The sequence below is a fragment of the Corylus avellana genome, chromosome 3 (genome assembly GCF_965113065.1).
Source record: "Corylus avellana chromosome 3, dhCorAvel1.hap1.2, whole genome shotgun sequence".
Lineage (NCBI taxonomy): Eukaryota > Viridiplantae > Streptophyta > Magnoliopsida > Fagales > Betulaceae > Corylus > Corylus avellana.
The window spans coordinates 8,191,337-8,213,407 of record NC_142492.1 but is presented as its reverse complement, the minus strand read 5'-3'; the positions used below and the strand labels follow the sequence as shown (position 1 = coordinate 8,213,407).

Genomic DNA, 22,071 nt, shown 5'->3' with positions numbered 1-22,071 from the left:
GTTACTTTTTAAATATTGGATGTAAAAAGAACAATGAGTGAATGATTCATTAGAGTAAAATGTAATTTTTCAAAATATCTTTATATTCGCATCAAAATATTTCTTCTTTTGGTAAAAAAGAAAAAGAAAAAAAGAGAGAGATAAAAGTACAACTTTAGTCCCGACAGTCTTTTCATTACCGTGAAAGATACATACGTGAGACTCAAATCCAGATTCGATTCCCCCTCCAGAATTTCCCAAATTGATCAAAAAGCTTCTTTCTCCGCCAAATTCGTACGCTGTCAGAAAAACCTCAAACAACATGGAACCGGAAATCCAAGAGAGAATCGAAAAGACAGTGGTGAGGATTCTACAGGAGTCTGACATGGAGGAGACCACGGAGCACAAGATCCGGAAGCAGGCCGCGGCGGAGCTCCAACTCGACCTCTCCGACCCGCCTTACAAGGCCTTCGTCAAGCAGGTCGTGCAGTCCTTCCTCGAACAACAACAACAACAACAACGAGAGGAAGAAGAGCAAGCAGAAGAAGAGGAAGAACGAGGAGACCCTCGTAAGGAGTACGATGATGATGGCGACCTCATCATTTGCAGAGTGAGATTTTGAAAAGTTTTGTGTTTTGTGTTTTTTTTTTTTTTTTTTTGATTGAATTACATTTGAACTCACGCGAAGTGAAGAGGGTTACGTTTTTTGATTGTGTTATTTAATCTGCAACTGCAAGTAGAGTGAGAGATTTGAGAAAATTTTATTTTTTTTGTTAATTATTTTTTGGGTTTTGATTCAGCTGTCAGACAAGAGAAAGGTGACAATTCAAGAATTCAGGGGGAAGACTCTGGTGTCGATAAGGGAGTACTATAAGAAAGATGGGAAAGATCTTCCTACTTCTAAAGGTAGTTATTTTACTTTATATAGGCTTGGTATTTTTGTTGCTCGTTTTTCTTTTTTCAAGTTTATACTGCTTTCTATGTATTTTCTTGAGCCTCTTATATGTATTTTTATCTGGGTTTTACGCCAGCCCACTTTAGAATTATGGGTCGTTGAGTCATTGAAGAAGAATGAGGTGGTTGTGGTGTAAATATATGAGCTTTTCTTGTACTTTCATAATGCAGGTGTTTTTGATCCCTTATATGCAAAACAAGTAGTTTAATATAAGAGAAATGTGGGGTTGTTCTTCGATACTAAGAATTGCAGTTTGTTGAATCAGTGGAGAAGAATTAGGTGATTGTGGTGGACAATGGGGGTGTCGGGACAATTAGGGTTTTGAACTTGCTTATAATTATATGAGTTATTGCAGTTGATGTTTTCATTTCCTTACAGACGGTGCCAGTGCTTATGCTTGCTGCCTTGATTTAGAAAAGTTAGGACTTTTGTTGTCTATGCGTGTAGCAATTTTAGTGGCCGTGATTATGAAGGTAGAAATAATAAAAGTTGTCCAAATGGTAACTGTTCTCTGTTGTCTAATTGTTATACCTTGAAAAAAATTGAAAAAACAAAATACGATGTTGTTTTTGTGTGTTTTTCCCTATCATCTTTGATGGTTTCCCTGTAGTGATGCAGTATGTCAATTAGAAATCAAGCATTGCCTGTGCTTTTCCTTTTATCTTTAAAATTTCAAGTTTTTGATAGTTTAAGGTTGTACAAAATCTCTACTTCTCTTGTACTCAGGTATAAGCATGACCGAGGAGCAATGGTCAACCTTCAAGAAGAACATGCCTGCTATAGAGAAAGCCATTACAAAGATGGAATCACGGCTTATGTGATAATTTGAACCTAGTTTCCTTAGTGGTTGTAATAAAAATGATTTGACTTATCGGTTTCCTGATGGCAGATCATTTTGTTTAGAGCTTTAACTGCTGTTTCAAATTGGTGCCAGAGTGCCTCAACTCTTTTATGGCCAGTGTGGACCAGCTGAATTACATGGTATGTATTAAAGCACTAAATGAAATGACAATCTTTGTTGGCTTCTCTTGCTCCTTATCTGTTACCCTTTATTTTGTTTGCTGGGTTCAAAGATTGAAACTTATGCATTGTTGATGTTAGCAGAGTAATTTCAATCTGTATGGCAAGAATCCTTGGTGTGAAATAGTGAAACTCTTACTCATTGGCAGGCAGTGTTAGAGATAATTAGCATATATACATTTTAAAATCTGCAATAAGTACAAGACTGTCAATGCTTTTATGAATAAATATTGTGTATGCAAGACCTAAGCATCAACAATGTAAGCAACCATGACAGTTATATCATCAGGTTTGCCACCAGAAAACACTCTCCCAGAATTCTTAGCAGCTTTCATAAATGGTGTATAAACTTTCTTCTTCATTGATTTGTGATAAGCATGCTCTGCTACTGCCCAAGCCACCTGCTCTGGATTTAAACCAACCTCTGCCCCCAATCTTGCAGTGTCTCTAATCTGCCTCTCAAACATGTTATCAAACAGCCCGTCTGTGCCGACTATAAGCATGTCTCCTGATTTTACATCAACTGGAAATATCTGCATGTGTAAAAACTTTAACCCATCAATGAAAAATCAAAGATTTAGCATGCTGATGCCATCATAATAAACTCATCTATTATTCTCCTTGTCCTTGATGGTAAAGATATGAAATTTCTGATGCTTCTTCATGTTTACTGATGTAAAATACCTAATCAAAAAGCAATCTTCTCTATTTTACCTACTCTTTCAATACAAATTCCAACCTCTTCTCTGCTTTTTTTTTTATTATTATATTCTTGCCAATTTGACCACTTGGAGAGGGAGAGAGAAGAGAGAAGGGAGAGAGAAATTATTAAAGAAATGATTTAGTGTACAATTAATAACAATCTTTTGCTATTGACTGCAGCACCAAATGAATTTTACTATTTTAGCTAGCCTCTAGCTAATCTGTACCTCTGCCAAATCGGGGGTGTCTGCTTCTTGTCCCAGCTGGAATGGACAATTAAAATAATGTTCTTGAATTTCGGATTTGTATATTTCATCTTTTCTAATCAGCAGAAATCCACTATCTCCCAAGTTAGCAACATGCAAGCACTGCAAAATAAAACGAGACACAACATAATCTCTAGAAAGTTAATTTACAAAAGAAAAAGGAATAAAAGAAACACTAAATAAGCTGAAAAGTATGTAACATGAACAAACTTTCTCCAAATTGAGTTAGATTCTTTAAAAATCACGTATGTTCTAAAGACAGATGTCAATTTAATAGATTGGATTTGAAATATTGCAGTGTATTAAGAAGAAAGAGAGACATACATTGTCTATCAATGTTAATATGCAAGCTGTTGATGCTCCTTTAGCCTTGGTGTTTGAGTAAGCTTGATTCAGAACTCTTCCAAGATCAACCTTCCCATCTGGTTCCATTAATATTGCCTCCAAACAGTTAGCCATGAGTTGTCGGGCATATTCTCCCGGGTCGATACCCATGATGCCCCACCCACCCACGCCATCTGCCACACCAATTGTTTGTCTCTCTTCACATATGAAGTGAGCATCATCGCCTATACCTCTAAAACAACTTGTTCCCTTTGGTATGTAGTACACTCCGGCAACCATTTTCAACCTTTTTTCTTCTGATCCATCCCTAAACAAGAATGTGGTAGGAAGCAAGATTATTTACAAATAAAATAACATACGGGTTGGTGCTCGGGCCTCCCGAATACCTACCCAATCAAGTGAGGCTTGAGTGTCTTCTCACATGAGTTATACACTACAAACAGCTAATTGCATCTGATCTCGATCAAAATCCTTCGTAGTTTACCATTTTACTAGCTAGAGTATGTGACAATGATATAAATTTGTATCAGGCGGAAATAATTCTATTCTTTACTGTTTTGAACACCAAAATTTTTATAAAATCATTTTTGGTCAAACAATTTCCTAGTCCTAAATAAATATGTATTGGAGTTTCATGTATTATAGGACTCAATATCAAGCAGAAATAAGGGTTAAATTTACTTTACCTCCCTAAATTTACTTTACCTCCCTAAAGTTTCAGGAGTTTTTCAATTCGAACCCCAATGTTTAAAAATTGACAATATACCCCCTAATATTTTAAAAATTTTCAATTCAGACCCTCCATTACTAATTTTCGTCTAATTGGATAGAAATCATCCCACGTGCGTCTCACGTGGGATTTTGATGCCCTCTATTCTAATTTTACCCTCATTAAAACCTATGAAATTGAGGGTAATTACGTAATTTTATAGGTTTTAATGAGGGTAATTATGTAATTTCATAGGCTTTAATGAGGGCAAAATTAGAATAGAGGGCATCAAAATCCCACGTAAGATACTGGGATGATTTCCGTCCAATTAGACGGAAATTAATAACGGACGGTTTGAATTGAAAATTTTTTAAACATTAGGGGGTACATTGCCAATTTTTAAACATTGGGGTTCGAATTGAAAAACTTCTGACACTTCAGGGGGTAAAGTGAATTTTCCCTTAGAAACAACAAGACTACAAGAGTATATAATATATTAATACTACGAGACTCCCAAAAGTTTATCCCAAAATCCTCATATTCATAACAATTTAGAGAAAACTCAAATGGTAATTTATAGGTACCTTTGATTAATTTAGAGAAAACTCATACAATTTTTTTTTTTCTTTTTATTTTTTGCATTGGACTCTTTCATTAATTGATATAAATATTGGCTAATTTACCATATTTATTTCTTAACATAATCACATAGACATGCATGGTTGCTGTGAAATCATTAATATTAACAACAAAAATAATTGTGCATGCCTTTCACGTAGGATATATATACAAACCTTAAACAACAAACTTTTCCTATGAATACACATACATATGCACAAGAATATACAAAATAGCAAGAAGATCAAGAAGAAGAAGATTAAGAAACATACTTATCAGGGACGACAGTTTCTGTTGAAGTCTCCATGGAAGCCATTGTTGAAAAATAATTAGGCGCCAAAAGCTCTCTCTCCCCCCAAAGAAAAACAATTAAGTACGAGGTTTTAAAATTAAAGATGTTTTAGAAAGAACAACGTTTATATAATTTAAGAGTAACTAAATTCATGAGAATAAATTACAGCAATTATTTAGAAGTCTAATTGAACTAGAAAACCAAAGCCTATCTGAATTATGAAAAAGAACAACTTCAGTAGCATGCAACCACGCAACTATGACAAATTAATGCTTTGGTCACACGGCATGTCTTTAATTTCAATATCTTTCTCAAGAGTAATGAATTATTATTATTTAAAAAAATAATAATATGTTATTATCGTGGAATATATATATTCCACGATAATAACATATTATTATTTTTTTAAATAATAATAATTCTATATATATATATATATATATATATATATATATATATATAAATGTATTTCATGGGCATAATTGGCCTTGCTTAGGGGAAAGAAAATAAAATTATAATTATTATTAGACTAATATATATTTTATCCTTATACCTTTCATATTGTTTGTCAAATTCCAACACGTACGATGAGAGATCAAACAACATCCAATTGTTGTGGAGTGGCTGACTGCATATATGGTCTCTACGCAATTCTGTCCAAGGAATTATGATAAGCATGTTTTCAGCTTTGGCCTCAGCCATTCCTTTTGGATTTATGTCACTCTCAATTCCTCTTTTTTTTCCCGGGATTTGGATTGGTTGCAAAGAAGTTGTCCGTATTATATATGATAAGTGGCCTCCATATGCTTGGACATGTGTTTGGATGGGTCGAAGCCGTGTTCAAACAAGTGGAGATGTAGTACTTTTTCTCTTATATACGGACAATTCATTGCACTCGATTTTTAATTATTTTAACTAAAGAAAAAAAATATCCTTGTGGGGGTGAACAAAATTATCATACGAATGGTTCTACCTATATTTTATCAAGTTTTTAACAAAGTACTTGTAAAATACAAATCATACCCCAACAATCATGTATAATTAGATTTCACAAACATTCTATCACAAAAATTGACAGAAAATGTAGAGTAAATTCATATGATGAAATTGAAAATATATAAACTCTTTGACAAAGAGGAAAACTAGGTCAACTAATTTTGATATTTTCCATTAACCAAAACTATATCAATATAATACAAGCACACCCGCCACTCCAAAAATATACAAACATTATTATCAATCCATCACTACCCACTAAACTCCCAAAATCTCAAAAAAAACTCCTTATATCATTTGTTTATAGACAAATTTTTCTTTAAAACTGATATAATAAAAACCTTTCGATCCATTCTATTAACTCACATACGTCCTAAGAACATAGGATTAGTACATGTTTTAAAGACATATGTCAATTAATAGAATTTCCTTGGGAAAAACCTTTACAAGCCGGGCAGTGCACCAACCCATTCTCATTGCACTGCCCACACCTTTCCTTATCCAACCCACTCTTCACGAGCTTACAACTACCACCACACTCCAAACACGGCACAAACTTCTTTCCCCCACACCCCTCGCACTCTTGCATCATCACTCCTCTCTCCACACGTGCGAGGCCCAGGATCCGACCCAGACGGCCCGACTCGTTCAGATCCACTAACTCCTCCACTCCCCCTATGTACCTCCCCCTCACGAACACCCTCGGCAGGCTCAACGACTCGTCGTTTAGCAACTCTCTCAGCTCGCTTAGATACTTCCCGTGCAACGACACGTCGCGCTCCTCGAAAATCACGCCCTGCAACTCCATCACTGCCCGCGCGCGGGTGCAGTCCTCGTGCGTGCGCCGCACCCCCCGCAACGACGTCGTGTAGAGAACCACCGCGTCGGCGCCACCGTCCGGCGGGCACCTCGCCGGAAACTCGCTCAGCGGGTCCTTCTTTGGCTCTCCCTTTTGCCTCTCCATCCTGTCCTTAACGATAAATATGTTCTCTCTCAGGGGCTTCGGCTTAAAATCCTCCGACACGGTCCGATTCGACTCGGTCCTGTTCAACTCGGGCGTGTGGAACGAGAGACTCTTACGCGGCGCGTTGTTCACCGGATTCGAGCTGAGTGGTTTCGTTTCGGATTTTGCCGACGTGGCGATAACCGTGGCCTTCTTGGAGGAAAGCTTGGCGTCGAGCTCGTCGAGGGTGTGGAAGGAGGCACTCTTACGTGGCGCGTTTTTGGCGGGGGGTGTGCTATCGTGCGCCGGGGTGCGCAGTGGTTCAGTTTCGGGTTTAACTGAGGTAACGAGGGATTTGGGCTTCTTGAGGTCGTCTAACTGGAGGGCTTTGCTGACTTCGTCCCACGTGTGGGGGGCGTCGGCCTCGAACGTGCTGAGCTTCTCGAGAATCGGGGCCGGCACGTGCGAGGGCTTCTCCTGGTGCTCCAGCGGCGCATGGTTCACCACCAGCCACGGCTCCTCGATGGCGTTGATGTCGAAGACCGCGAAGCTCGCGGGGGCTGGGCGGTACGCGAGATCGACGGTCGCCTTGACTCGTGTTGAGGAGGCGCACCCCATTCTCGGCCGTTGGATTGGTGTTGTTGGGTTTGGGGTGGTGGATAATAGATAGGCTTGTTTAAAATACACGGAGGCGGGGTGGTGTGAGGGGTGTGAAGTGTGATGTGGAGGGAAATTTGTGTGGTTTTGATGACATGGATAGAATTTTTGGGGTTTGTTGTGAGCCAAAGGATGATGTGTGGTGTGTGAAACACCTAATATGTACCTCTAAATAGTTGCCACGTGTCACAAGTTAGATTTTCGATGAATATGGGAATAAGAAGTGCCACGCACGCTTTAACTTCAATCTCACACTTCAAAGGTTTTTTTTTTTTTTTTTTTGAGGTGACACTTTCAAGTTCATATTATGTGACGTCACACTAAAAAATTATAATTGAATCCAAAATTTAATAGTAATTCATGCAAAGTTTAATTGTATTTTTAATTATCCTTTAAAAAAATGTGTACTTGATAGTGTAAGTGAGAATGTGTGTAACATTTCTCAAAATAAATTTGTACCATGAATTTCAGAGATAAACTAGTCGTTAAAAGAGTTGAGTGTACCGAGATAATTAGAAACCAAGGAAGAAACCTTCCAATTCCGATACGAGGTTAAATGGATGTGATGGAGCTTGGCCTTGACTAGTTTGCTAATTTTGTAGTTGTGCTTGTTTTGTTGTGAATAAGAGGTTGGGAAAATAATAGAGGGTTTTCTTAGGTTTGATATTTGATAAATGCTAAATCCTACAATTTTATTCTACCTTCTTTCTATAGAATTGATGTGGTAGTGCTCACTAGTTCTTTATTTTTTTAAAACAATGGTTAATTTATGGGCTAATAATTTGTCATGCCAACTCAGTGAAATAAGGCCTCGTTCGGTACATTATTCTTAATATTTTATCAAATTACTACATGGGGTTTTAAATTTATCAAATTCCTCTTAAAGATATGCGTCGCTTTTTTTCGTACATTTACTTTAGGATTTTTCATGAAAATTGTGATATGTAGGTGTAACGCCATGTCAAACCCAATAAAATATTTCTGCGTACAAAAGTGATATCTTACCTTGGAACAATGGAAAACAAAGAAAACATAAAGAATATATATATATATATATATATATATATATATATATATATATATATATAAAGGAAGGGGAAAAGGGGCGAAGATGAGGGTTCTGGCTACTAAGGGTGTGAGTATGTCACCCCCTCACCCATGCACGCATTGGTGGCATGCGTGAGTGAAGTGGCCAACCCCTGCAAACGCTTGCAGAGAGGTGATAGGGCAACCCCACTCTCCTCCTCTATGAGTGGGTTGAGCAACCCACCCACTCAAGTAGGACGTGGGCTATGACTTGCCCACGTTCCCTCTGCCAGTGAAGGCGTTGATTGAGAGGGGGCATGAGTGAGTCACCCCAGTTACTAACACTTTCATTAGCAAAGGAGACTAGGGTACGTAGATTGCAAATTTGCAACTCACGACCCACCCACCAACAAAGGAGGGGGTGGGTTGTGACCCATCCACACTGTTAAGGACTTCTGATTATCAAAGTTTTTACATTCCCACTCACAAAGTCGCCCCATGAACCATCAGAGGAAGGGGTGTGGTTGCCCCATCGCACCGTCCGTAGTGAGGGGTGAGGGCAGGATGGCCACCTACGCCCTCTATGCGGTGGTGGGTGGCCACTAGAGACAGAGGGAGGGGATGGTTGATATTGATCATGACCCTCTTTTAAAAATTTCTAGCTCCATCTATTTTGGCCACCCCACTCTTTTGTTGTTTTTGTTAACTTATCCAGCGTTTGTTGCTTTTGTTAAGCGCAGTGTCACACATATTCTCACGTGTTTAGTCATTGACGTAAAAGTAAAAATCACCATTAATTGAAATAACAAATAAAAGTATATGAATTCTGAAGATAATTTTCACTGTCACGTCAGACGGAACAATTGAGAATATGCCTAGCATTTATCTTTTGTAAGCCTACCGAGCGTTGGAAATTATTGCTGCAAATGGGGATTTAGACGTTGGTTTGACAAGGTGAGGGTTTCTGACCTTATGTTTAAACTTTTGCTCAAAATTAGGTAGGCAGCTTGAATCAGGATGCTAATTGGTATAAAACATATTATTGGCATATTAATTCGAACAAATTTTTGGTTCATTATTTTAATCCTGAACGAATATTCCATGCCCCCCCGTAACATCAACCTGATACAGAGAACAAAAAAAAAAAGGAAGCTAGTTTAAAATAATAATAAAATAAATTTACGAACAAATTCTTTTGGTAAATACTTAATTAATAGGAACAATTGAACACTAAACAGCCTTATTCTCGTAAATATTTCTTAGGGTAAAGTCACTTAACCTTTTCAAACTACCACTTCAAATGACAATTTACCTCCTAAATTACAATTGCGACAATTTACCCTACAAACTACCAAAACAATGATAATGTACCCCAAATTTTAATAAAATGATGAAATTACCCTTACTAAAATAAAAACAAAAATATTAAAATTTATTTATTCTTTTAATTTTTAAGGGTATTTTTGTCTTACTAAAATTTTATAGGGGTTATTTCATCATTTTGCTAGCATTGGGGGGTACATTGTTAGTGTTTTGGTAGTTTGTGGAATAAATTGTAGTAATTGATAGTTTGAGGAGTAGATTGTCATTAAGGTAATAGTTTGATGGGGTTAAGTGGACTTTACCCTATTTCTTATGAATATGTCTCGGGGACGGTCAACCGGTATCATAACATTGTTATAAACAAACAAGTTAAATTTCAAACAAAAGAACAAAAAATTAGATTTAGCTCATTCATTCAGATTCTCATAAAATCTGTTACAAACCTTAATTTGACGATAACTTGATTCACTTAATAATGGATAAAAAATGAGAAAATCTCGTAATAACCTTTTGGACAAATTTTTCTCTAAATTGGGTTTGAGGACATTTTACTCAACTCAGTCTATTAAATTGACATTTGTCCATAGATAATGTGATTCTCACACAATAGGATTAAGGAATAACTTTCTTTAATCTTATTAAAAAGAGAAATGCTAAAATCTAATAAAAACTCAATATTTTGCCCATAAAAGTTCATGTGGCAAGATGCCACGTCATAATTTTTGTGGAGGGAAAAAGACAAAATAAAAAGAAGATGTGGCATCTTGCCACATGGACTTTTATGAGCAAAATATGGAGTTTTTATTAGATTTTAGCATATTTCTATTAAAAAATAGTAATGCTAAATGACATCCTAGGATGAGATATGCTATACATCATTCTCTCAACCATCTTTCGAATGTCCTCCTTGTATCCTCCTAAAATTGTTGTGGCTTTTAAAATTACCATTAGATTTGTGATAAATCACTATTAAATTTTGATATAATGATGATTTTAAAAGTCACATCAAAGGGTAGCTAAATCGGCTGTAGACCATGCCTCATGAAGCGGAGGTCACTAATTTGAATCTCCCTCCCCCTTCCCTTGTGTAGACAGGTCCAAAAAAAAAACAAAAAAACAAAAAAGCCACATCAGTTTTGAGTAGACATTGGTCATCCTTTTAGTATTACTCATTAAAAGTGCATAAAAAAAAATTAAATGATCTAAGAACATGTGTCAATTTAAAAGGGGAGCCCATTTTATCACCATGTGTTGTAAAACTCCCTTTTACTGTCTTCAATAGAAATTTGACACATTAGGTAAAAACACAAAATATAATGGAGATGAAAATACTATATCTTCAATTCAAATTAATCCCTTGGTCTTTTCCATTCGTTCTAACCCAATGCCCGCCACCAACCACCGGCTCCCCCCCCCCCCCCCCCCCCCCCCACAACCCACCTCCGAGCCCTAAATACCAAAGTCTCCAAAACCAACAAAAACGGTGACTTCGGTGGTTTTATCGATGGGTATTTTGTCTATGAAGTGTTTTGTCAAGAAAAGAAAAATTATTTGGTATGAAATGTTATATTATTTTTTGTGTTTCAAGTTGAGGTGTCTACTTCATATTGGATGGTGTAAAACACCAAATTTACACTATGGCTTTTTTTTTTTTTTAGGGGAATCTTTCATTTTTATTCATTGAAAAAATATCAATAGCATAAAGTCCTTACATTAGAGAGCATAAAGCTCTAATAAATCATAGACAAAGCTATGAGGTTACAATGTCATAGAGACAAATATAAAATTTTACAATCAAGTACTATCTATAACTTCAACATCCGCTAACCCATGTTCAAACTTTAGTTATAGAACAGATTTGCTTTAGGCAGACTCAATTTAATACATAGGTAGCCCATATTCCTAATTTTTATTTTCCGGTCCATAAGAGCAAAACCCTTACATCAAAACTAATCCTCCTCGACCCAAAGGCTAGGACAAAAACCTACAGCCTAAAAATCACTCATCAAAACAGATCTAAAGAGAAGTCAAACCTGAAAAACCTATATATGACTCCAAAAGACACCTATTCAAATGTCTAGGTGTTTCACAAATATTAAGCGGAATAAGATCTAATCTAACAGTTAATATTCAACCAAATACGGATATATAATGAAATTCAAGAACACAGATATTTGGTTACGAAAAAGAAACCATTTAGAGAACTCCCTAAATATAAAACCTCTCCGAGGCAGCCAAACCCAGGAAATCAATCCGCTATAAGAAGAATTACAAAACCTTTGCAATTGACTCTTCCTTGCACACGACAAGCGACCCACTTGACTTCTACCGCAGTAGCCCTTTCTAGAACATCTGGCACAATTCTTCTATAAAATTTCCTTTCGCCTGAACTCCGATTGGCTTCACGTATTTAATCTTTACTCACATAAACTAGAACAATATCTCTCTCTAAGCTCTCTATTTTAGCTCTCAAAATACGTACCTATATTAGGCAAAACAGATTGTTTAAATAGAAAATAAAATAGAAATTTAGTAGCCATGTCCAGATAGGGATAAGTGGGTGTCTGGACACACCTAGGGTTACATATGTGTAACTATGTGGTGTCCGGACAGCCAAGTCATGTGTCCGGATAGGCCATGCAAAATGGGCTTGCTGAAAATTGGGTCCGGACCCAGCTTCTGGCGGTCCGGGCATGCCCCTCAAAAGCAGCTTACTGAAAATTGGGTCCAGACCCAGCTTTTGGCGGTCCGGATATGCCCCTCAAAAGCAACTTGCTGGATATAGTGTCCGGACCTGGCTTCTGACGGTCTGGACAGACCCTTCACATTTGACTTGCTGGATATTGTGTCCGGACCTGACTTCTGACTGTTCGGACAAGCCCTTCAAAGAGTGTTTGCTGGATATTGGGTCCGGACCTGGCTTCTGGCAGTCCAGACAGGGCCTTCTAGAATCCTACTTTCTAGAAACGCTGAGGTGCTCATTTTCAACAACTTACATGCAAACCGAATGTGCCAAAACATAAACTAACAAACTCCTCCTTTGGCCATTTGGGGACAAAAAAAATTATACATGAAAATGACACATCAACTCCCCATTTTTGTCTCTGAAAGACAAAAGGAAGCATTAAAAAAAAAAAAAAAAGGAATTCTAGAGTTAAAGAAAAAAAAAACAACCAACCCAATAAATCTGAAATAAGTAGACACAATAAACAAAAATAGTCCCATTACATAATGGCATTGGATTTGTAAGCAAAGCAAACAAAAAAATGAAAATTATTCTTGCCAAAAACTGTCCTTGATTTGCTTCACATCTTGCTCCAAAGTCGTCAGGCGTTTGTTGATAGCTTCGATGCTTTGGTCTTGAGCTTGAAGTAAGTCAATTATTTTATTTTATTGACTGGAAACATCTGATGATCCCGAGGAGGACGCAGCTAGAGGATCTTGAACGATTGGAGGAGCATGGTCAGCTGGAGCGGGAAGCCTATGAAGTTGGGAATTGGACTTCATCATTGTTGCTTTTCCAAAGTAACCTTCAGGAGATTCCACATGTTCATTCGCAGCAATTTTAGGCAATGTGGCTCGCAAGATCTTTGTGATGAGGCCGCCATATGGTAAGGCAATAGAATGATCTTCATGAAGCTCAATCATTGTCAACACCATATGAGTACATAAATAGAACTCAACACGGTTAATGATGCCATATATCATCATTGCTCGTTCAATGGTCACATGACTATTTCGAGATATTGGCCAGATATTTTGCAGCACAATCCGTGTTAACAACCTCTCTGGAGCCCGCACATAACCAATGGGAATTTTGTTCTTGTCTTCGTCCCATACAAGCTCCCTACTCGGATTAAGAACCGCTATGATTTCAGCTTTGGTTGGTTGTGGATCGGTCTCCAGAAATAGAAGCGGCTTCTTATTCGTCAATGAAATCCCAATAACTTCACTTATCAACTCAGGAGTGATAGTGAGAGTTTTCCCGAAGACCTTGGTCTTGAATGACGGGTCACCAACCAAGTCAATATCTTCGTTGTTGTAGTAGAATTCCTGAACTAACCAAGTGTATGCATTAACAGGAACGAACAAAGATGTCCATTGATTGGCCTAGAATATCTCATAAATGAACCGAAAGGGTTTAACTCTAAGATCATTTTGCTCCACTCCATGTTCAATCACAGTGTTGCGTGTCAGAATTTTGTCTTGTAAGATTGATTTTTCTTCTCGAGTGCGCTTCCTCCTAGGTGTGGATTCCGACATTGGATACACCATTTTCTGCACTCACACCCCAAGGAAGGAAGTAAATGGCAAAATAATAGGACAAATTACTTGAAGTAGTCATTTTGTCAAAAAAATGATATGTATGAAGCATGTTTCTCACAAATGAGGTATATGCACCATAAACAGATTATAAATGTTGAACACAACAAAAATAACTTATTTCAAGAAGAAAAACTGAGATAAATGCAAAAAGATTTCATTTAAACATTCAATCGAACATGTGATAGGCATTGAGGTATGGATTATAACATTATGAGAAGAGTTCATGAATAATGAAAATACCTTGCCTAGGGACATCCCAACCAACATCAAAAGACCAATAACATTGAACTAGAGCAATTTAATTAAAGAAATTTAGCAAAATTGCAAAACGGAATCTTTGAGGCATTTTATCAAACACATGTTATGCATAAAGATGTGGGCGTGGAAAACACGTGTTAAGATGAGGAACCCATTCCTAAATACATCATAGTTTATGTATTTTGCTACAATCATATGAGAGAGAAAGAATTATCAATACCAATCAAGCAATCAAGCAATTCGGAATGGCACTTTGGAACCCAACATTCACATCCTAGAATTTTATTCTAAACCAAATCTGAAAAGAATAAGGTAAGAAGACATACCTTGGGTGATGGAAGTTTTGAGCCTTTAAGTTGAATGATGGAATCACAGAGAAAAAAAATAACACAGGGAAATAAAAAAAACTTGAGGAATGAGTACTTCGGCCGAGAGAGAGGAGGAGGAAATGGGGAAAAATAAGAGATTTTAGGTTTTAAAAAAAAAAACACGATAGGCGTGTTCGGACAGGTAAGTGCCGTGTCCGGACATCCTCCCCCTCAAATTTAAAACAAAACTAAAAAATAAAGCTTTTTTTATTATTATTAATTTAAAAATAAAACACAACTTGTATAGATATCCAATAACCCATGCATGTCCTTATGAATATCTTAACAATCCGGAATGATCAACAAACTACACACACACCATAAAAGTACCATATGCATGAAGCATCCTTTTTCTGTGAATTCAACCAAGTAAGCAATAACTCAGAAAACTCATGCGAGGGTGTAGTGTGTGAAAACTCTCATTAAATAAGATTTCATCAGTGGAAGGTAAATTTAGATAGACATTTAGTAAATGAAAGACAAACAGTCTGATTCAAGCCATAGTCAAACCTTATAATGTTAGGACCTAGAGTCCCTCATCCAATACACTCACCCTGAGACTAATCATTTGCTTTTCACCATGTCCTTTAGTAACCATCTATTTCCGCAATGATTTGGTTACTGATTCTTCTATAGGGACATATAGAAGCAAACATAAGTCATTTGAGCATATTATATGCCCCCCCCCCCCCCCCCCCCCCCCTTTTTTTTTTTAAGAAAATGTCGAAATTTTTTGGAGCTAGGTTCAACTAACTAGTTGGTGAAGTGGATAGAAATGACACTACTATCTTCCAAAAAAAATGTTTGATCCAAATTCCCATGCACATATAAAAAATACAAACTTAGTGGGGGCAAATAGTGCACAACTGCGAACATGAGAAAAATTAACTCTTACTCTCTCAACAGTCTTCAGAAGAACAAGGTAGATCATAAAACATATGAAGCCTTAGATGTAAATTGCAGAATTATTGACCCCACTCATATGTAAAATATTCATTTGAGAACAATACATGAGAAACTGACTACCGAACAAGAAAAAAATATCACCAAAATAACAGAACCAAAGGAAAACAAAAAGCAAAAAAATGCCCTAGAACAACGACGGAAAAATATCAATATGCTTAATTTCTAGGCATGTTTTATGTATACGATCATGAAAGATCGCATACACCAACAGCATTCCTGAGATACTTAAACCTAGATCCATCTAGAGGTTTAGTAAACAGGTCAGCTAATTGATGTTCAGTAGGTATAAATTCAAGAGATACCACCTGGTTCTCCACCAAGTCTCAGATGAAATGATGACGAATGTCAATGTGTTTCGTGCGTGAATGTTGGACCGGATTCTTCGAGATGTTTATGGTACTAGTATTGTCACAGTAGACAATCATCTTCCCTTGAGCAAATCCATAGTCCGCAAGAAGTTGCTTCATCTAGATTAGTTGTGTGCAACAGCTCCTAGTAGCTATATATTCGACCTCAACAGTAGAAAGAGAGATGGAGTTCTTACTGATCCAGGCAACCAAGTTTATACCCACATAAAAGCATTCGCTAAATGTACTATTTCGATCATCCGCATTACCGGCCCAGTTAGCATCAGAATATCCTGCAAGCTCAAGATTTGTGTTAGTAGAAAAATAAATCCCAACATTGATAGTGCCATTTACATACCCGAGGATCCGTTTAACTGCTGTCAGATGGGATTCTTTTGGATTAGCTTGAAATCGAACACATACACCCACACTGAATGATATATCTGGTCGACTAGCTGTAAGGTAGAGTAGACAGCCTATCATGCTTTTGTACAAGGTTTGGTCAACGGATTTCCCAGCTACATCTGTACTCAACTTAACACTCGTACTCTTGGGTGTGCAAGCATGACTTTTTCCATCCAAACCGAATCTTTTCACAAGATCTTTGGCAGACTTTGGTTAAGACACAAAGATACCTTTGTTGGATTGTTGGACCTGAAAACTTAGAAAGTAAGTCAATTCACCAATCATACTTATTTCAAACTCTTGTTTCATTTCCTTAGAGAATTGATGAGCATGTGAGTCGACCGTAGAGCCAAAAATAATGTCATCTACATAAATCTGGACAATGAGTAGTTGGCTGCCTTCCCTACGGATGAACAAGGTACAGTCAGCTTGTCCTCGAATGAACCCATTTCAAGAAGATATGTAGTCAGACGTTCATACCATGCTCTCGGAGCTTGTTTCAATCCATAAAGTGCCTTTTTTAGCTTGTAAACATGTTCTTGAAGAATGCCATTAAAAAAAGCACTCTTGACGTCCATCTGATACAATTTGATCTGGAGATGACATGAGATGCTCAACAAAATTCTGATGGATTCCAATCTGGCTACCGATGCAAACGTCTCATCAAAGTCCACTCTTTCAGCTTGAGTGTATCCTTGAGCAATCAATCGAGCCTTGTTTCTTACCACTGTATCATGCTCATCAGATTTATTCTCGAATATCCATTTAGTGCCGATGATATTTTGATCTTTTGGTCTTGGAACCAAATTTCATACATCATTCCGAACAAACTGATTGAGTTCATCATACATAGCAACAACCCAACTCTCATCCTCTAATGCCTCATTAACTTTCTTTGGCTCAATCTGAGAAAGATAATAGGAATAAGAGACTTGATTAATCACCCTGTTTCGCAGTCGTAAACCTTCATTAACATTTCTCAGCAAATTTTCTCTAGGGTGAGAAACTATGTTTGGAACTGGTGAAGGAGTCATGTCTTCTGCAGCTAAAGATATTGACGTACGAACTGCTAAAACATTCGGACTAGGAGGTTCATGAGTCTTATCAGAAATATCAACTTGCTCCCCCTCAACATGAGGTTCTTCTTCCGCAAGGTGATTCTTGGTAGTTTCATCGTCGATGACAACATTGACTGATTCCATTACTGACTTGGTCCTTGTGTTATACACTCGACTAGCTCGACTTGTAGTGGAATACCCAAGAAAAATTCCTACGTCACTCTTTGCATCAAACTTCCCCAAGTTCTCCTTATCACGAAGAATGTAGCACGTACTTCCGAACACCCGAAAATATTTGACAGTGGGCTTCTTACCTTGCCATAGCTCATACTGTGTCTTAGTAGTTATTGGTCTGAGAAAAACTCGATTTACAATATGACATGCCGTATGGACTGCTTCTCCCTAGAAATGTTGTGCCAAATTCTTAGCATGTATCATGACTCTAGCCATTTCCTGAATGACTCTATTTTTCCGTTCGACTACCCCATTTTGTTGAGGAGTTATGGGAGATGAGAATTCTTGTTTGATACCTTGTTGAGCACAAAAATCTTTAAAACTGGAATTCTCGAATTCTCTGCCATGATCATTACGGATTCGTTTGATGAGACAGTCTTGTTCATTCTGTATCTTATTGAACAAGATCTGACCTTGTTCAAATGCCTCAAATTTCTCTCTTAACAAAATTACCCATGTATATCGAGAGAAGTCATCTACGACCAACATAATGTATTTCTTGCCTCCTATACTAGTTGTCCGTGTAGGCCCATAAGATCCATGTGAAGAAGCTCTAAGAAGAATTACAAAACCTTTGCAATTGACTCTTCCTTGCACACAACAAGCGACCCACTTGACTTCTACTACAGTAGCCCTTTCCAGAACATCTAGCACAATTCTTCTATAGGATTTCCTTTCACCGGAACTCCGATTGGCTTCACGTATTTAATCTTTACTCACATAAACTAGAACAATATCTCTCTCTAAACTCTCTGTTTTAGCTCTCAAAATACGTACCTATATTAGGCCAAACAAATTGTTTAAATAGAAAATAAAACAGAAATTTAGCAGCCATGTCCGGACAGGGATAAGTGGGTGTCCGGACACAGCTAGGGTTACATATGTGTAACCATGTGGTGTCCGAACAGCCAAGTCATGTGTCTGGACAGGCCATGCAAAATGGGCTTGCTGGAAATTGGGTCCGGACCCATCTTCAAGCGGTCCGGACATGCCCTTCAAAAGCAGCTTGCTGGAAATTAGGTCCGGACCCAGCTTCTGGTGGTCCGGACATGCCCCTCAAAAGCAGCTTGCTGGATATAGTGTTCGGACCTGGCTTCTGACGGTCCGGACAAGCCCTTCACATTTGACTTCCTATTGTTTCCGAACCCGGCTTCTGACGGTCTAGACAGGCCCTTCAAAGTGTGTTTGCTGGATATTGGGTCCGGACCTAGCTTCTGGCGGTCCGGACAGGGCCTTCTAGAATCCTGCTTTCTGGAAATGCTGAGGTGCTCATTTTCAACAACTTACATGCAAACCAAATGTGCCAAAACATAAACTAACAAAACCCTTATTAAAAAAAAAATAATAAAAAATCAGCAAATAGCTACAACGGCCGAGACAAGGAAGTCCAAAAGCCCAACCAATTTTGGGAAGGCAAAGAGCGGCGCAACACAATGGAGGGTAGACGAAGGCAATGCAGCATAAGTAAAGGGATGACCGAAGCAACTGAACTAGTCGAAAAAACCAAAATAAAATAAATTGAAAAAAAAAAAAAAAAAAAAAAAAAAAAGAGAGGGAGGGAGAGAAATGAAGAGGGGAGTAGGGGGGAGGGGAAAGAAGAGCTCCCCCCTCCCCACATGTCTGATTTTTTCTCTCTAGGTTTAGAGAGAAAACCTAGGGCCGGCTATAGGAAAGAAAGTTCAATTTACACTAGGACTTGATTATCAATCATATAAACGATAAATAACCTACAATAGCATTTTAATATAGATTCTCTAACATCTTAAACCATATATATATATATATATATATATGTTGTTTTAAGCCCCGTGAGTGCAGATGATGATATAACTGTAGAAGCGTACGCTTGCACAGTTCATATTGATTTTCGTTCAACTTTCCCGCTGATGATGGGTTGTCTTGATAAAGTATGTTAATTATGCATATTCTAAGGTAGATATTGTTGATACATTGAACCAATATGGTTAAAATTAAAATTAAAAAACTCACAGATACCTATTGGATTACAAAGAATCAAACATTTAGACAAGATATTTGAATACGGCCTGCTTCTCAGATGTCGTTTCCTTTCAATTATTTTATGCATCTCTTGTTCTGTTCCTTTTACCTTGGATAGTTTGGATCATTCCAAACTTGCTTAAAATAATTGTCCTAACGGTCCAATTTCACATGGCGCCGTTCCAAGCTTTTGAAAATGACAGCCCTAGAATGGCTCTTCTGACACATCCCCCACTAATGTTTGCTTAGATTCTACAACTTCAATATATATATATATATATCAAACTTGGGTTTGTGATGAAAAGTGTAGGAATTTTTTTGGCAATGGGGAATTGCTCTCTCAAAGGGGTTGTCACAGGGGATTGTCACAACTCAATCCGGGTTCTGACAGATTCCGGGGCGGTTTTGGAGTTCAAAAGTCCAGTTACGGCTCGGGATATCATTAACGACCACCCCGGGTATGGCGTTTTCCGGCAGGGTCACGCGTCGGCTCCATTGCTGGACCTTGAGTGCCTCATTGGTGGCCGGTTGTACTATCTACTTCCACTTGTTAAGGATCATGTGTTATGCAAGAATGAGTGCATGAGTAGAAGTGTGGCTGAGCCAGCTAAGAAGTCATTTGGGGCAGCATCGGATGTTGCTGAGAATTTGGCAAATGATTCTGTTCTTGAGGTTCTGCCATCGGTCGGAGATGGAGTTTGGAGAGTGAAGCTGGTGATTAACACGAAGCAGTTGGAGGAGATCTTGTCGGAGCAAGTGAATACTGAGGCATTGATAGAGAGAATGAGGATGGCTGCATCTGCAAGCTCTGCTAGCACGACACCAAGGCCAACAAAGGGTACTCGTAGAAAGGGTTGACATGACATGTTTTAAGTGACTTTTCATGTCAAAAAAGCAAAAGTATTAGCCGATCATATTACGTCAGCCGGTGTGAAATAAGTGTTATAAATAGGTGTGAAGAGTAGTATTATCTTTGATCGTGAAAAATAAAATCACAAATTCATGGCTGTATTAAAGTACTCTTGCTAGACAATTATAAGAAAGTCCCTTTTAGCTCGCTTTGTATTAGGTCTTTCTAATGTTTTTATTACCTTGTCTTGTACATATTATAATGAAAATAATGGTTATTATGAATGATAAAACGCAAATGCCTGCATCAATTATGTTCGTTAATCTGTTTATAATTTGATGGAGTTTTTTGTTTTGATTGAAAAAATATTCTAATGTGACACAAAGATAAAAATTATTTTTGTATTAGTAGGAGTTTGATACTCCGTGAATAGGCATTATGCTATGTGAAAAGTAGAAAATTTATGCAGCATATGTTACAATCATCGGGTGTTTAGAAGTCCATTGAAGGCAACATGTTTTTCTGTCTCTAAAGTCTTTTACTAAGTAACATTTTAGTGGGTCTCAATTGTAGTTGTCAATAAAGGCCATCTTTGAAGATGTCCTATTACGGTTAAGGGTAGGGGCCTTCGATGGTAAGTTGTTTTATATTTGGAGGGATCTTATTATTATGAGTGTTAAGTCGATTTAAATAGTGATTTGAAAGAGTTTCAGGTTCTCTGTAAGAAGCTAGTCTTACCCCAATTTACTCTGTTCCAAACTTGATATTTGGGCTCATGTTGTAATTGCTTTAATTGCGTAGGGTAGGGTTGGAAAAAAAAAAAAACCACATGCATACATGTCACGTGCTGTATTAACTTTATTAAAAAAGACATATATTAATTTTTAGACAGAAATTTCCTCCAAATCAATCCGGAGAAAATATCTTCCAACCTATGAAAAATAGTGCCAAGTGTTTATAAACATTTAAAATACACATTAAATTCTTAACCTCAGACATTTGACACTATTTTACATGAGTTAGTGGATATTTCCTACATACCCGTTTGAAAGAAATTTATGCCCTTAATTTTATAGATTAGGTTACCAGAATCTTTTCAAATTAAAAAACTCAATCAAAGAAGATTTAGATTTAATAAAACTAAAAAAATTGGAAACTTTCGCTGCAAGCTATAGTCTAGAAGATTCAAACGATGCAACCATCTTCAAATATTTATTATCATTTTACTTTGTGAAAACCCAATTGAGGAAGAATGTTTAGGTTTGGCAAGCTAAAATTCTAGAAGATTAAAACGAAAACTACTATTTTCAACACTTATTTAAATTCCATTTGCCCCAATAAACATTGATATAATAAAAGGTTGTTGTTAGCTTGTCAAGGTGATGGATGATAAAAGAAATTCAAAGAGATAATAACTTAGCAAAAGAACT

At 37.4% G+C, this 22,071-nt stretch overlaps 3 protein-coding genes and 1 pseudogene across 3 annotated transcripts; 2 read left to right on the top strand and 2 right to left on the bottom strand.

Annotated features, from left to right (window-relative positions):
- The first annotated feature begins 66 nt into the window (after window positions 1-66).
- On the top strand, window positions 67-1,960 carry KELP (transcriptional coactivator p15 (PC4) family protein (KELP)). The gene is made up of 3 exons (XM_059587500.2): window positions 67-589; window positions 780-885; window positions 1,661-1,960. Exons 1-3 carry the CDS (start codon window positions 302-304, stop codon window positions 1,753-1,755), a joined length of 489 nt encoding a protein of 162 aa, XP_059443483.2. The 5' UTR covers window positions 67-301; the 3' UTR covers window positions 1,756-1,960.
- A 239-nt stretch (window positions 1,961-2,199) lies between these two features.
- LOC132174390 (putative protein phosphatase 2C 55 pseudogene) lies at window positions 2,200-3,546 on the bottom strand (annotated as a pseudogene).
- Window positions 3,547-5,957: 2,411 nt separating this feature from the next.
- LOC132175069 (Glutaredoxin family protein) lies at window positions 5,958-7,660 on the bottom strand. The gene has a single exon (XM_059586883.2). The coding sequence runs from the start codon at window positions 7,441-7,443 to the stop codon at window positions 6,295-6,297; it is 1,149 nt and encodes a 382-aa protein (XP_059442866.2). The 5' UTR covers window positions 7,444-7,660; the 3' UTR covers window positions 5,958-6,294.
- A 12,449-nt stretch (window positions 7,661-20,109) lies between these two features.
- LOC132176447 (uncharacterized) lies at window positions 20,110-20,902 on the top strand. Its single transcript, XM_059588653.2, has one exon. The coding sequence runs from the start codon at window positions 20,116-20,118 to the stop codon at window positions 20,647-20,649; it is 534 nt and encodes a 177-aa protein (XP_059444636.1). The 5' UTR covers window positions 20,110-20,115; the 3' UTR covers window positions 20,650-20,902.
- Window positions 20,903-22,071: the final 1,169 nt, after the last annotated feature.

Excerpts from the sequence above, each read along its gene's own strand:
- KELP (XM_059587500.2), top strand. The coding sequence starts at position 302 with ATGGAACCGGAAATCCAAGAGAGAATCGAAAAGACAGTGGTGAGGATT. Across the intron at positions 590-779 it reads GCGACCTCATCATTTGCAGA|CTGTCAGACAAGAGAAAGGT; the intron begins GTGAGATTTTGA and ends GTTTTGATTCAG. Across the intron at positions 886-1,660 it reads AGATCTTCCTACTTCTAAAG|GTATAAGCATGACCGAGGAG; the intron begins GTAGTTATTTTA and ends TCTTGTACTCAG.
- LOC132175069 (XM_059586883.2), bottom strand. The coding sequence starts at position 7,443 with ATGGGGTGCGCCTCCTCAACACGAGTCAAGGCGACCGTCGATCTCGCG.
- LOC132176447 (XM_059588653.2), top strand. The coding sequence starts at position 20,116 with ATGGGGAATTGCTCTCTCAAAGGGGTTGTCACAGGGGATTGTCACAAC.